At 40.5% G+C, this 12783-nt stretch overlaps 1 protein-coding gene across 1 annotated transcript in view; it reads right to left on the bottom strand.

Moving 5' to 3' along the window:
• The window catches only part of CCDC191 (coiled-coil domain containing 191), a 91628-nt gene that overhangs the window by 33370 nt on the left and 45475 nt on the right, over window positions 1-12783 (bottom strand). Inside the window, exons 8-9 of the mRNA XM_036243200.1 lie at window positions 7684-7874; window positions 164-407 (exon numbers count right to left, since the gene is read on the bottom strand). Of these exons, the coding sequence (XP_036099093.1) occupies window positions 164-407; window positions 7684-7874 (435 nt within the window). The remainder of the gene's footprint in view (window positions 1-163; window positions 408-7683; window positions 7875-12783) is intronic.

The following is a 12783-nucleotide window of genomic DNA, read 5'->3' as shown; positions in this document are numbered from 1 at the left end:
GTTGACTGAAAGTTAACCTTTGTGCATTATATCAGCTCTCATCTTTAGAGAGCCTTGGCAAGGCAATCTGACAATGCCTAACACAGCCCAACATACCCAAATGCAAAGCTCAAATGCAAGTGATTAATAAGCAGGAAGAACAAGCAAAAGAAACGCAAAGTACCTCTCCTATAGGTGGCTCCACCATGGCTGTTGCCTCCTCAAGTAGACTGATGCCTGATGACCCAGTTGCACTGAGTTTCCCTAGAGATGCTGCCTTCAACAGCTCATCCATTTTCTTCCTTGTTTCCTCCTTTGTTAGAGCCAGCTGTCTCTTGAGCATCTCTGCACGATGCCAATGTTGCCATTCTGCAAAGTGGTGCCGGAGAACTTGCTTCCGGTTATATTCGGTGGCCAGTTGTTGTTTTCTAAGCAACAAAGCACTTCCATTAAAAAAAATAAGCCATTTACACGTTGTTACTCAGTGATATAAATGAAACACAAGTCCAAAGGAGTCCCAGAAATGCTCTACTTAGCTCTAGCTTATCCTTTCATTTAAGCTAAATGGAAACTGCTTTATAAAATTCCCTGGTGCAAAGGGTCTGCTCATAGAAGGCGTTAGCATCTCAAGACATTAGCTCAGAAGAAAAAGTGACTGTTCTGTTCTATCATTGTCACAAAGACACATTACATTTTTTGATTACCATAAAATAGTTTCTGAGAGCTTTGGGAGAGGAAGGAGCAAAAAGAATAGGTATATAAATAACTACTTTTTAAAAGATGAACACAGGAGGGAGATATCCAACTCTGCTTGGAAAACTAAGGAAGACAGAAGTTTGGGAGGAAGGGAAATAAACAAAACTTAAGTGAGTTGTCAACAACTAGGTATAAAACTTATAAAAATCAACATGAAACCATGAAGGTAGATCTTAGGGAAGGAGGACTTGGTCAGGGAAACGTTCTCTAAAAAAGAAGGACTCGCCCTGGCCGGTTTGGCTCAGCGGTTAGAGCGTCGGCCTGCGGTCCTGAGAGACCCGGGTTTGGTTCCCGCTAAGGGCGCGTACCTCGGTTGCAGTTTGTCCCCGACCCTGGTTGGTCGTGCGGGTGGCAGCCACTCGATGTGTCCCTTCACGTCGATGTTTCTCTCTCTCTCTCTTCCTCTCTCTCCCTCCCACTCTATCTGAACAAAAAATGGAAAAATGTCCTCGGGTGAGGATTAAAAAAAAAAAAAAAAAAAGGACTCATTTATAGACCCTTAAACTAGATGAATGAAGGTCTGCCTTGTGAAGATAATTGCTAAACACGAGACGTGTGAAAGGCAAAGGTAGGCACTTGCTCTCATGGAACTCCTTCCCAGGCTAGTAGGCATTCAGGTTCATTCTCTTTCTAAGGAAGAGCTCCTTTTGATTTCAGGAAACTTCATGAACCTTAGGGGAACTGACTGAGTAGAATTAGGAACTGCCAGCTACATTCCCTTCCCAAAGGGACTCTCCATTAGGAGACACTTTGGAAGTGACCAGTTGAGAATTCAAGCTAAGAGTTCTCTGAGCTCCATAAGTGGATGATTACTGTCCCTGAAGAAGTCAGGTATAGAGCTTGGAACTTATATTGCATCAGGGGTCAGCTTCGAAGTTTAAAACCTAATGTTGCTTAGATACCTACTTGATTTTATCTTATAAAGGGGAATTGAGTAAGTTCGCTATAATGCCATTTGCATATCCATTTCTGTTAAATAAACATAATGCTTAACTCTTCTCATAGACTTTTGGGGGTCATAACAAAAAAATCATAAAGTTCTTAAGTGAATGTGTCAGGAGAGCATTTCTACAGTTCTTAAATACTTAAGCGACTTTTAAACTTTTTGATTGCCACCTACACTGTGACTCAATATGCAAGTTTATGTGCATGTGTACATATATGAAACAAAACGATATATAACTGAAACAAAATTTACCCTTCTACCAGAGATGCACTTGGATATTTTTGTTCTAATATGTTATATTTCTTTAAAAAACATAGCTCATCTTGAGCCTGATTTCAGGACCCACTAATGAACCCATTAGTTTGAAAAAGACTTGAGTCACAGATTTTAACCTATGTCAGAAGAGTTGGATCAAGCAACCAATTAGTGAGAGTAAAATTGATTGAAATAATGAATTTCAGGATAAACACTAACAGCAACTCTGCTAACAGCATTTTTCATTATATTCAATTGCTACTTTCTAATGAATTAATAATAGGTATTCAATAAATACTTAGTGATTGATGGTTTTTGTAATGAAAGTACAATATAGGTAATAAATATTTGTATTTTATTTTACTTTGATGAAAATAAATCAAGTATCTAATAGACTGAATAACTTTGGAATAAAAATTTTAGAGGACATAAGAATAATAAATCAGATAGCAACACAGGTAAAAGCAAAGCTCCAAAAACCCTATAGCACTTTATATAATTAAGTAAAAATCATAAGTTTTCACAGGAGAGAGGATGTACAATGCTGTGATTAATGTGAAATTCTATTTACATCAATCTGCTCAGAAAGGAGGAGTGTGCAATTTACCTGATGTATTAATGTCATGTTTTTATTTTATTATTATTATTTTTTAATAAAAGGCTATTCGCACTTGTGCCTGTTTTTTCCCCCTTTATTGATTTTGGAGAGAGAAGAAGTGAGAAGGAGAGAGAGATAAAAACATTGATGAGAGAGAACATCAATTGGTGGCCTCCTGCATGCCCCCCACTGGGGAATGGGCCCACAACCTGGGCATGTGCCCTGACCAGGAATCGAAATGACAACCGCCTGGTGCATGGGTCGATGCTCAACCACTGAGCCACACCGGCCAGACTAATTTCATGTTTTTAAAGCATAAACGGCCAAAACAACAATGAGGCTTTGACTCTCAGAAACTATTTGGACACTATGAAAAGGCAAAAAGAAAATTATTTTTGTAAGTATAACAAACACACTAAATAGTAAGTAAGGAAAAAAAATGCATGTTCACTATAGTGCTTAGAACCTACTCTGTAATGGTTGTGGAGGCGACATAAAGATGTATTTAAGAAATGTGTTTGCACCCTGGCTGGTTTGGCTCAGTGGCTGGAGTGTCAGCCTGCAGACCAGAGAGTCCTGGGTTCGGTTCCTGCTAGGGGCACATACCGGAAAAAAAAAAAAAAAAAAAGAAACATGTTTGTGGGTTAAGGTCCAGAGACAAGGCTGGTTCTACTCCAGTGCCCTTGCAGGTCATTTCAGCAGAGTGACACTATTCCTGATAAGCCAACATCTATACTTTTAAAAGATGACACTAAAAGCATTAATTTTTCTGCAAGTGAAAAATCACTTAAATTTCTTTTTTTTTATCCTCAACCGAGAACATTTTTCCAGTTTTTGTTCAGACAGAGTGGGAGGGAGAGACAGGAAGAGAGAGAGAGGGAGAGAGGGAGAGAGAGTGAGAAACATCAACGTGAAGGGACACATCGAGTGGCTGCCACCCGCACGACCAACCAGGGCCAGGAACAAACTGCAACCGAAGTACGTGCCCTTAGCGGGAACAGAACCTGGGTCTCTCCGGACCGCAGGCCGACGCTCTAACCGCTGAGCCAAACTGGCCAGGGCCACTTAAATTTCTTAAAAGCTCAGCCAGATGTGATTTACTTGGGAATGCTAACGTAAAGAAACGGTTTCAGATACAGTTCCCAAATAATCATAAAATGAAGAACAGAGTCCCCACATGGAAAACTCCCTGTCCCAGTACACTGCCAAGCTGAAATCTGGGAATTTCTGGCAAGAGTATATAAACTGATCATTACAATTATATAACTGCACGCAGAGAAAGGCTGCCTCTACAGACCTAAGAATATAAAATATAAAAGGTTCAAGTAGGAATTTAACTATGAACCCTGATGCTTAGAACCAACACCTCAAATGATACTTAGCTTAGTGGTTGGTTTGTATTACAGAACCAAGAAGTCAGAACACTAACTATATATGGAACACTGGACAAGTGACTGAAAGTTTCTAAGCTTTAAATTCCTCCTCAAAATGATGTCACCCTAAAAAAAAAAGCCCTATACTACCTATGCTATAGGAATTTTTGAAAATAAAGATCTAGCCCTGGCCAGTTTGGCTCAGCAGTTAGAGCATCGACATGCGGACCAAAGAGTCGTGGGTTCAATTCTGGTCAAAGGGCACGTACCTGGGTTGGGGTTCAGTTCCCGGCCCTGGTTGGGGTGGTGCGGGAAGCAACCAGTCAATGCGTCTCTCTCATATTAATGTCTCCTCGGATGAGGATTAAAAAGAAACAAAGAAAAGAAAAAAAAGATCTAATCAATAAAAAGAAACTAAGAATTCGAACAAATTCTCATATAAGGTAATAACACTATCTTAGGACAATTCTAGATACCTAAAGAGTGTCTTGTAATTTTTAAATGGAAATGAGAAAAAAGAGAGCAGAAGCTCATGAACACGGACAATGGTGTGGTGATTGCGGGGAGTGGGTAGAGGTGGAGAAGGAACAAATGAGGAAATGAGAAATGACCAATAAATAACCACACACTAGTGATCTGACTGCATGCTGAGATCTGATGCAGAACATAAGAACATCAATGATACAAATAGCTGCATTGGGGATGAGCAGCTTCAGCAGGAATAGGAATAAAAAAAAGCTCATGTATTCAGTAATGCACTAGGTAGCCCCCAGGGAAAAAGTGGAAGATAACACAGTTCTGTTTTAGAGCTTTAAAGTGAGCCAGGCACACGTACTTCGGTTGTAGTCTGTCCCCGGCCCTGGTTGGTCGTGCGGGTGGCAGCCACTCGATGTGTCCCTTTCACGTCGATGTTTCTCTCTCTCTCTCTTCCTCTCTCTCCCTCCCACTCTATCTGTACAAAAAATGGAAAAATGTCCTCGGGTGAGGATAAAAATAAATAAATAAATAAATAAAAATAAAAATGAGGGTTATGTTTAAAAAAAATAAAATAAAATAAAGTGAGCCAGGCAATGCAAGTCTTGTCCTCCTGCCTCTCTGACAGACACATCAGGAGCTTTACAGCTTCAGATGCCATTCAGTTTCTGCCTCTCACCTGGATACCCAGGTGAGCATGGAGGGAAGGGAAGTCTAACACGATTAACAGAGGTGCTCCACAAATGATTGCCCTAAAGAATGCTGGAAATGGGGACTACCTGACACCTTCATTCCCACCGACATTTCTTGGTTTCTGCTTGCAGCAGCTGCCTTTGAGCTTTTTTCTCCACCATTAATAACCTAACCTTCTTTGAATAAAATCACCCAACTTAATATCCTAAACCAACTTCCAGAATAAAGAACAAGATGCAGAGAGCCAGGGATTGGTAGGAAAGCAGCACAAAATAATGGTCCTTTCTTTTCATCTGTTTCTAGCATAACTTGTCATTTGTTAATTACTGGTCTTATTTTTTATCTGCAACCATCTAAAGTAAATTACATATAGGTGAAAAACATGGTTTGTCTTAGGGAACCATCGCTTGGAAGCTAATTAACATAGGCGCCATGTGGTATAGGAAAAAGCATTTGACTCAGAATAAAGAAGACCAGGATGATCTAGACCTGGACTAGCTGCTCTTAACTTTATGCCCTTGAGATAACCATTTACCCTCCCTGGGCCTTACTTCTATCATCTGTAAAATGAGGGGCTGGATTAGACAAACATTTAGGTGCCTCCTTGCTCTAAGATATTTTTGCTCTAAAATTTTGTAGTAAAATATTATTACAAGTAAGTTTTCATTTCTTGCAGTTAAAAAACAAACAAAAAACGTAGTACCCATTTTGAACATTTAAAAATAGACACCTGAAAATAGTTCACAAATATGACAACAAGTTCTGAGATCTTAATAAAAATTGGCCCATTATGAAATCCCTATTTAGTGTTGATATATTTAAACAGTTTAATTGGCATGGAATCTCAAGTTCTTTCCATTTTTCTGCTACAAGTTTCTTCTGGCATGTGAATTTCACAGGTCACTGTTAACTTTAACATCTCGGTTTCTACTCCCATTATGCCCTCACTCATTCTCCCCTTTTACAACACCTCCAGTTTCCCTTCTTTTTCCAACAAATCCTTTTTCAGCCATTCCTTTTCAGTTAGACTATCATCCCAATCCCTTATATCAATCACCAGGTCCTGAAAATTTAGAAAAGAATTATGGAAAAGTTCTCTATGATGACTTTTAAGTTTTTAAAAATCCTCACCAGAAGACATTTTTCCATTTATCTTCAGATAGAGTGGGAGGGAAAGAGAGAGAAACATCGATGTGAGAGAGACACAATGACTGGTTGCCTCCTGCACGACCTGACCAGGGCCGGGGACGAACCACAACTGAAGTGCATGCTCCTGACCGGAATCAAACCTGCCACTCTTTGGTCCATGGGCTGACACTCTAACTGCTGAGCCAAACCAGCCAAGATGACTTCTTTTTTTTTTTTACTAAAGATTTCTCCCAGCATACTGTAGAAAGTAAAATTGACTAGGTCACCCTCCTGCTTAATAACCTTCAAGAATTTGTCTTTATCGACAAAAGAATATCTAAACTCTGGGCATTCAAGACCTTTGGCAAGTTGAACTTGACAACCACGTGCTTGATGATCTCCAGCCAATCTGGAGAGCCATACTCCATGCCATCACCTGGTCTGCCCATTTCCACCTAGGAACATCCTACCTATTGTGCAGAGCCCAGCTCAAGACCCATCTTCTCCATCAAACCCTTCCCGGCACTCTGTAGGAGTCTCCTCAGTCACAGTGACACTTCTCTCTGCTAAGGTCACATCAGAAGGGGATGCATCATGCAGTTTATAATGCTACTCAATATCGCTACTGTTTCTAGGTCTTGCTTTCCCCACAAAACTGTGAGCTCTTTGAGGACAAGGGCCATGCATCAGTCTCCCATCACAGGGATGTACAACTCCAGGGGGCGCCATTCCCAGTGCTTCCACATACCATTCATTTAGTTTTTCACCTGAATGAATTAACAGAGTTGCTGGCAGAGAAGTGAGCAAACAAAAAAACATGACCTGCCCTCTCCCAGATAAATTGTTCCTTCTACGTCTGTGATTTGGATTCAAGAATGCAAAGTTAAACTTGGAAATTAAAGGAACAGAATGTATTTAATTTTAAGATGAGGAAGCAAAGAAAGCTTTACTTGAAGACAACTCTGTCATTCACAAGAATAAGAGGGAGTTGATGTAAAGGTGTCAAAACCTCTACATAAGATGAGGAACAAAAGATGGGGGAATGGGAGCAATCATTCTTGGCAGGTCTGCCCTCCCAGATGGATGTTCCCTGTGTCCCTAATTAATATTCTATGTGCAGACAGTGATTTCTACCAATGTGAATTACTGGCATATATACCAAGCTCTGTCTTTTGAATTGTAAGACAGTCCAAGTGCAATGCTACTACATCAGAGGACAAGGGAAAAGGCATAATACTTGCTTTCTTTAAAAAAAGAAAGCATGCGCATTAGAATATTTTAACCAATTTTTTTGCTTATAATTTTCAGTTAAATTTTTCTAGCTTGAGATGCAACACAGGAAAAGTGATTAGCATACTCTAATAAGCAGACAAGATGATTCCAGTGAATAGCATTTTGAGAATTCATTTCTGGATTCTTCAGGAGGAGGGCTGTCCTAGATAAATATACTAGAAGGATTTTCATGGTATAAATGACTGTACCTGTTTTCTTCCCTAAGCTCATTCTCCATGGCTTGTGTCTCCCGCTCCAGCTTCTGAGATCTTGTGTAGTCTCTCCAGGCCCTCAGGACCTTCAGTTGAAACTTCCAGTCAGACAGGGTCCCCGCTTTCCCCAGCTTAATCCTGTGATCGAGAATCAGCTTGTGCCAGGCAGAGAAATAGCGTTTTTGACACTACAATGGAAACATTTGGAAAATCACCACTGATCAGTGCTAGTATTGCCAACAGGTAATAGAGCCCTCTCCTTAGATTCCCCTCTCACACCTTTTCTTTTTAAAAAAATATTTTTATTGATATTTTAGAGAGAGAGAGAGAGAAATCAAAACATCGATGTGAGAGAGAAACATCCATGGACTGCCTCCCGCACACCCCCCACTGGGGATTGAGCCTGCAACCCAGTCATGGGATGATGCTCAATCTACTGAGCCACACCAGCCGGGCTCCCTTACACATTCTCTAGCAAAACCAGGAGTTGTTGTCTTGGTGGAAGGGAAACAGACCAGGCACAATTAATTATGCTAATAATGACAAGAAATATTCAATCCTTGCATCTGAGGCACTCTCAGCCTTGAGGCTTAAACTAAAATACTTAATCCTCACTGTAAGGCATCAGTTCTATGGGGAGCTGGGGTAACAGTCACATCTAAGATCTAAGTTAAAGGGCTTGTTTGAGAGGTTTGAAAGACCTGCTTCTGACAGGATCTCCCCTGCCAGTCTGTCTTGGAGTTGAAAATACCAACCATTTAATTCATTCCTGTTACTAACTCCTCAAATGAACATGGGAGCTCCCATAAGGACAGAATGGGTTTTCTGGTCTCCGAGAACAAGACAACTAAAAACAATAGCTTCAGCTGGGCTACCACTAACCATGTTAGGGCCTTGGTTGAGCAGGCCTAGAGAGAGTAGATACTCAAGCTGCTTGCAGTATTCCACTGTATGGGTGCGACAACAAATCAGCCAAGGTCTGCTGACCCTAATGATGTCCTAGAGAAGTACTCATGACCCCAGTCTAAGATAGTCTCTGAGATCTCGTCCGTGTCTGTATCTTCTATCTTCACAGCAAACTTTATATTCCTAGTACATCAAATTACTTTCATCTCTTGGCCTTACACCAGCCACATTGTTTCACACTTTTCTATCTATGGTCATCCTAATGTCTCCATCCTTCTCTGCCCTCTCTCTGCCTGACTACATCAGGAGTCACCTCTCTTAGGACACCCTCCTATGCTTCCCAAAGGTCAGTGCCCTTCCAGAGCAATCTACACTTTCTTCAGTCAAAACATTCAACACACTGTATTAAATTTTTTTTCTTTATTGATTTTTAGAGAGAGAGAAAGGGAGAGGGAGAGAGATAGAAACATCGATGAGAGAGAACATCGATTGGCCGCCTCCTGCATGTCCCCCACTGGGGATCAGGCCCAAACCTGGGCAGGTGCCCTGACTTGGAATCAAACCAGCAACCTCTTGGTGTATGGGTTGATGCTCAACCACTGAGCCACACTGGCTGGACTCAACACACTGTATGATAATCACCTGTTCACTGGTTTCCACTAGATTGTGAGACTGGAAAGAAGGACCTAGGTCCCATAAATGGGAATGGAAAATCTGGGAGCATTACCAAGTGTAGGGAGCACTAAACTAGAAAGTAACCTCATCCGAAGTGCCTTTGTGGGAGGTATGAGAGATGCCTGATGACCAGCATCGAGAACTTGGTAGCCTTACCAAGGACAGCCCAATTTATTGCTCCTTTCTTTATAAAAATACTTATTTTTCACTATTTCAACACTTAGTAAGCACCCACCACTGTGTTTGAATTTGGGAACTCTGAACAAAGTTGTTTAAGATATAGACTTTTGAGGTGATATAGGGAGAGAAATATATATAAATTAAAAGACCAGTAACATAAGGGAGCATATGCTAGAGTTTTTTAGAAATAGGCCACTTGGCCAGAAATATTTTCTATGTAGGAAACCAGTCATATTCCCATTTAGACAAACTACAAAATCTTTATTTCCCATCAGGAGGAATCATGGAAAACTTTTAAAGGCCCTGGTTCCCTTTCTATTCTGTCAAACGAGGGCACATTTTCTGGACCTTTACCTCAGATTCCACCTAAGAAGGAAAAGACGGCGTTAGAAGAGAGGAGTGGAAGAAGGGAAGTTTGCTGAATACAGGAAACCCTTCAGTCATAACAAGGAAGAGACACACAGTTGCCAGGTGGAGGAGGTATGCATTTTGCATTATCATCTGTTTATCCCACAAAATACAGCATGAAAAAAAGGGGTTCACTTGTGTGCCTTGGTCAAAAGAAAATATCCTCTAATTTAGCAGATTCATTTAAGAGATTCCTCTTGAATGACCTGATTTTTAACTCCTGAAATATTTCTAACGATAAAATAGCACACATATAATCCCCTCTGACAACAACACTATTAATAGTGTCCTTCCTGGATTTCTACATTCCCTTTCCCTGTCAAGTTCAAAGCACCTTACATGTACTATTTTACTAATTCATAGACTACCATTAAAACATGGAAACTGCCGGTATCATTATAACTTACCTTCCAGTAGAGAAGGGTTAATGACTAAATTCACAAAGTAAAGCATCAGTGGTACACCTGAGACTAAAACTGAAACAATCAGGAATCTTTTTTTTTTTTTTTTAATCCTCACCCGAGGATATTTTTCCATTTTTTGTACAGATAGAGTGGGAGGGAGAGAGAGGAAGGGAGAGAGAGTGAGAAACATCGACGTGAAGGGACACATCGAGCGGCCGCCACCCACACGACCAACCAGGGCCGGGGACAAACTGCAACCGAAGTACGTGCCCTTAGCGGGAACCGAACCTGGGTCTCTCCAGACCGCAGGCCGACGCTCTAACCGCTGAGCCAAACTGGCCAGGGCACAATCAGGAATCTTGATGACCCTAATCTCTTAGGCGAAAAGTCCATCCTCAAAGAGGAAGGCAAATTCTTTGCTTTTTTTATACTGAAAGAGAAAGAACTATATAACTTACTATATGGGTAGAAAAGCTGCTAGAGCATATCTGAATTTAAGATGGAAAAAATCTGAGTTAATAAATTCTACCATCAATCTACTGGTTTAAAAATACATACATTTAGACCTTGAGAGCAAAATGATCCATTTTAAAGGTCTATAATTCAGTTTCGCTACACAGAAGTTAATAGCAGCAAAGTGAGAGATTCACACAGCAATTGCTTTCTCTTTTTTTCCCCTAGGGCTAATGTTGTCCTCCCTCCTTTTCAAAATTAACTTTATTGGGTGACATTGGTTAATAAGCTAATATAGGTTTCGAGTACACACTTCTATGATAAATCGTCTGTATATTGTATTGTGTGTTCACCACCCAAGTCTCCTTCCATGACCATTTATCCTCCTTTGCCTTCTTCTACCTCCCCCCATGCCTCTCTTTCCCTCTGGTAACCACTATACTGTTGTCTGTGTCTATGAATTTTTGTTTGTTTTTCTTGTTTGTTCCTTTGTTGCTTTCGGTTTTATACCCCACATATGAGTGAAATCACATGGTTCCTAACTTTTTCTGTCTGACTTATTTCGCTTAGCATGATATCCTCAAGATCCATCCATGTTGTTGCAAATGGCAGCTTTCTTCAATATCAGCTTACTATTGTTTTTTCCTGTCTACTCAAAAAGGCAGCCCCATTAAAATTTTAATAAAAAAATAAAAGTATGAATCAAGAATAGCTGTTTGGTTATTCTTGATGCATAGCAGACGTTATTCAGGCAAACAGGAGTCCCATAAATGTGCTTAGAGAAAAATATCCAGGAAAGGAAAATACTCTCCGTCTTCCCAGGAGATGCAAGCACTCTGAGTGATTCAGAAGGACGGGAAATGGCACCGCTCCATAGCCATGATCTAGACCCGTCCTATCACCCAGCTGAGTTCCTGCTGCTCCCAGGCCTGTTTCTACTCTTCAGCTCTACACTCTGGAACTACAGTAGTACTTTATCTCTTAGCTCTGGTATTTAAAATCATAACCAGGTTGGAAAAAGAATGCATTCTGTTTAAGCCAAAACTTAATGTTTTATTTATTTATTTTTTTTATTTTTATTTTTTATCCTCACTCGAGGACATTTTTCCATTTTTTGTTCAGATAGAGCGGGAGGGAGAGAGAGGAAGAGAGAGAGAAAGAAACATCGATGTGAAGGGACACATCAAGTGGCTGCCACCCGCACGACCAACCAGGGCCGGGGACAAACTGCAACCGAGGTACGCGCCCTTAGCGGGAACCGAACCCGGGTCTCTCTGTACTGCAGGCCGACGCTCCAACCGCTGAGCCAAACCGGCCAGGGCCAAAACTTAATGTTTTAACTAGCCAGACAACTAGTCTGACTTCTCTCCATTTCATACCTACTTCAGTTATTTCTGCACCATGGTTTTATACCTGTATTTTCAAATACAGGAGTGGGGAAAAGTAGGTTAACAATAATACTGACAATACAATAATACATTAATTAATAAATAAGTAATACTACAAGAATAAACTCCATGTTTCCTGTACTCACTACTTTAAAACTACTTTTGCCTACCCCAGTATGGTCATGCATTCTTTTACTAACTTCCATATCTCTTTACATAGTTGTAGTGATAATTAAGGCTAGATACAGGTCAATAAAATACTGAAAAATCACTGTGGGAAGGACTGTTCCTAAGTATATATCTATAATAATTTTGAAAATAAAATAGTATAAAATGAAATTTGGATACTTTTTTTTTAATCCTTACCTGAGGATATTTTTCCCTTTATCTTCAGATAGAGTGGGAGGGAGAGAGAAAAAGAGGGTGAGAGACAGAGAGAGAAGTATCGATGTAAGGAATACACATCAACTGGTTGCCTCCCCCAGGGCCCTGACCAGTGCTGGGGACTGACCTGCAAACAAGGTACGTGTCCTTGACCAGAATCGAACCTGCAACTCTTTGGTCCATGGGCTGACACTCTAACTGCTGAGCCAAACTGGCCAGGGCAAATTTGGAAACTTTTTAAGTGAAATGCTTTTCTTCTCTCAAAGTCTTCTACAAGACATCATTTGGTCATTAAGGAT

Source organism: Molossus molossus, unplaced genomic scaffold (genome assembly GCF_014108415.1).
Source record: "Molossus molossus isolate mMolMol1 unplaced genomic scaffold, mMolMol1.p scaffold_m16_p_5, whole genome shotgun sequence".
Taxonomy (NCBI): Eukaryota; Metazoa; Chordata; class Mammalia; order Chiroptera; family Molossidae; genus Molossus; species Molossus molossus.
This window is presented reverse-complemented; position numbering and strand designations above follow the sequence as displayed.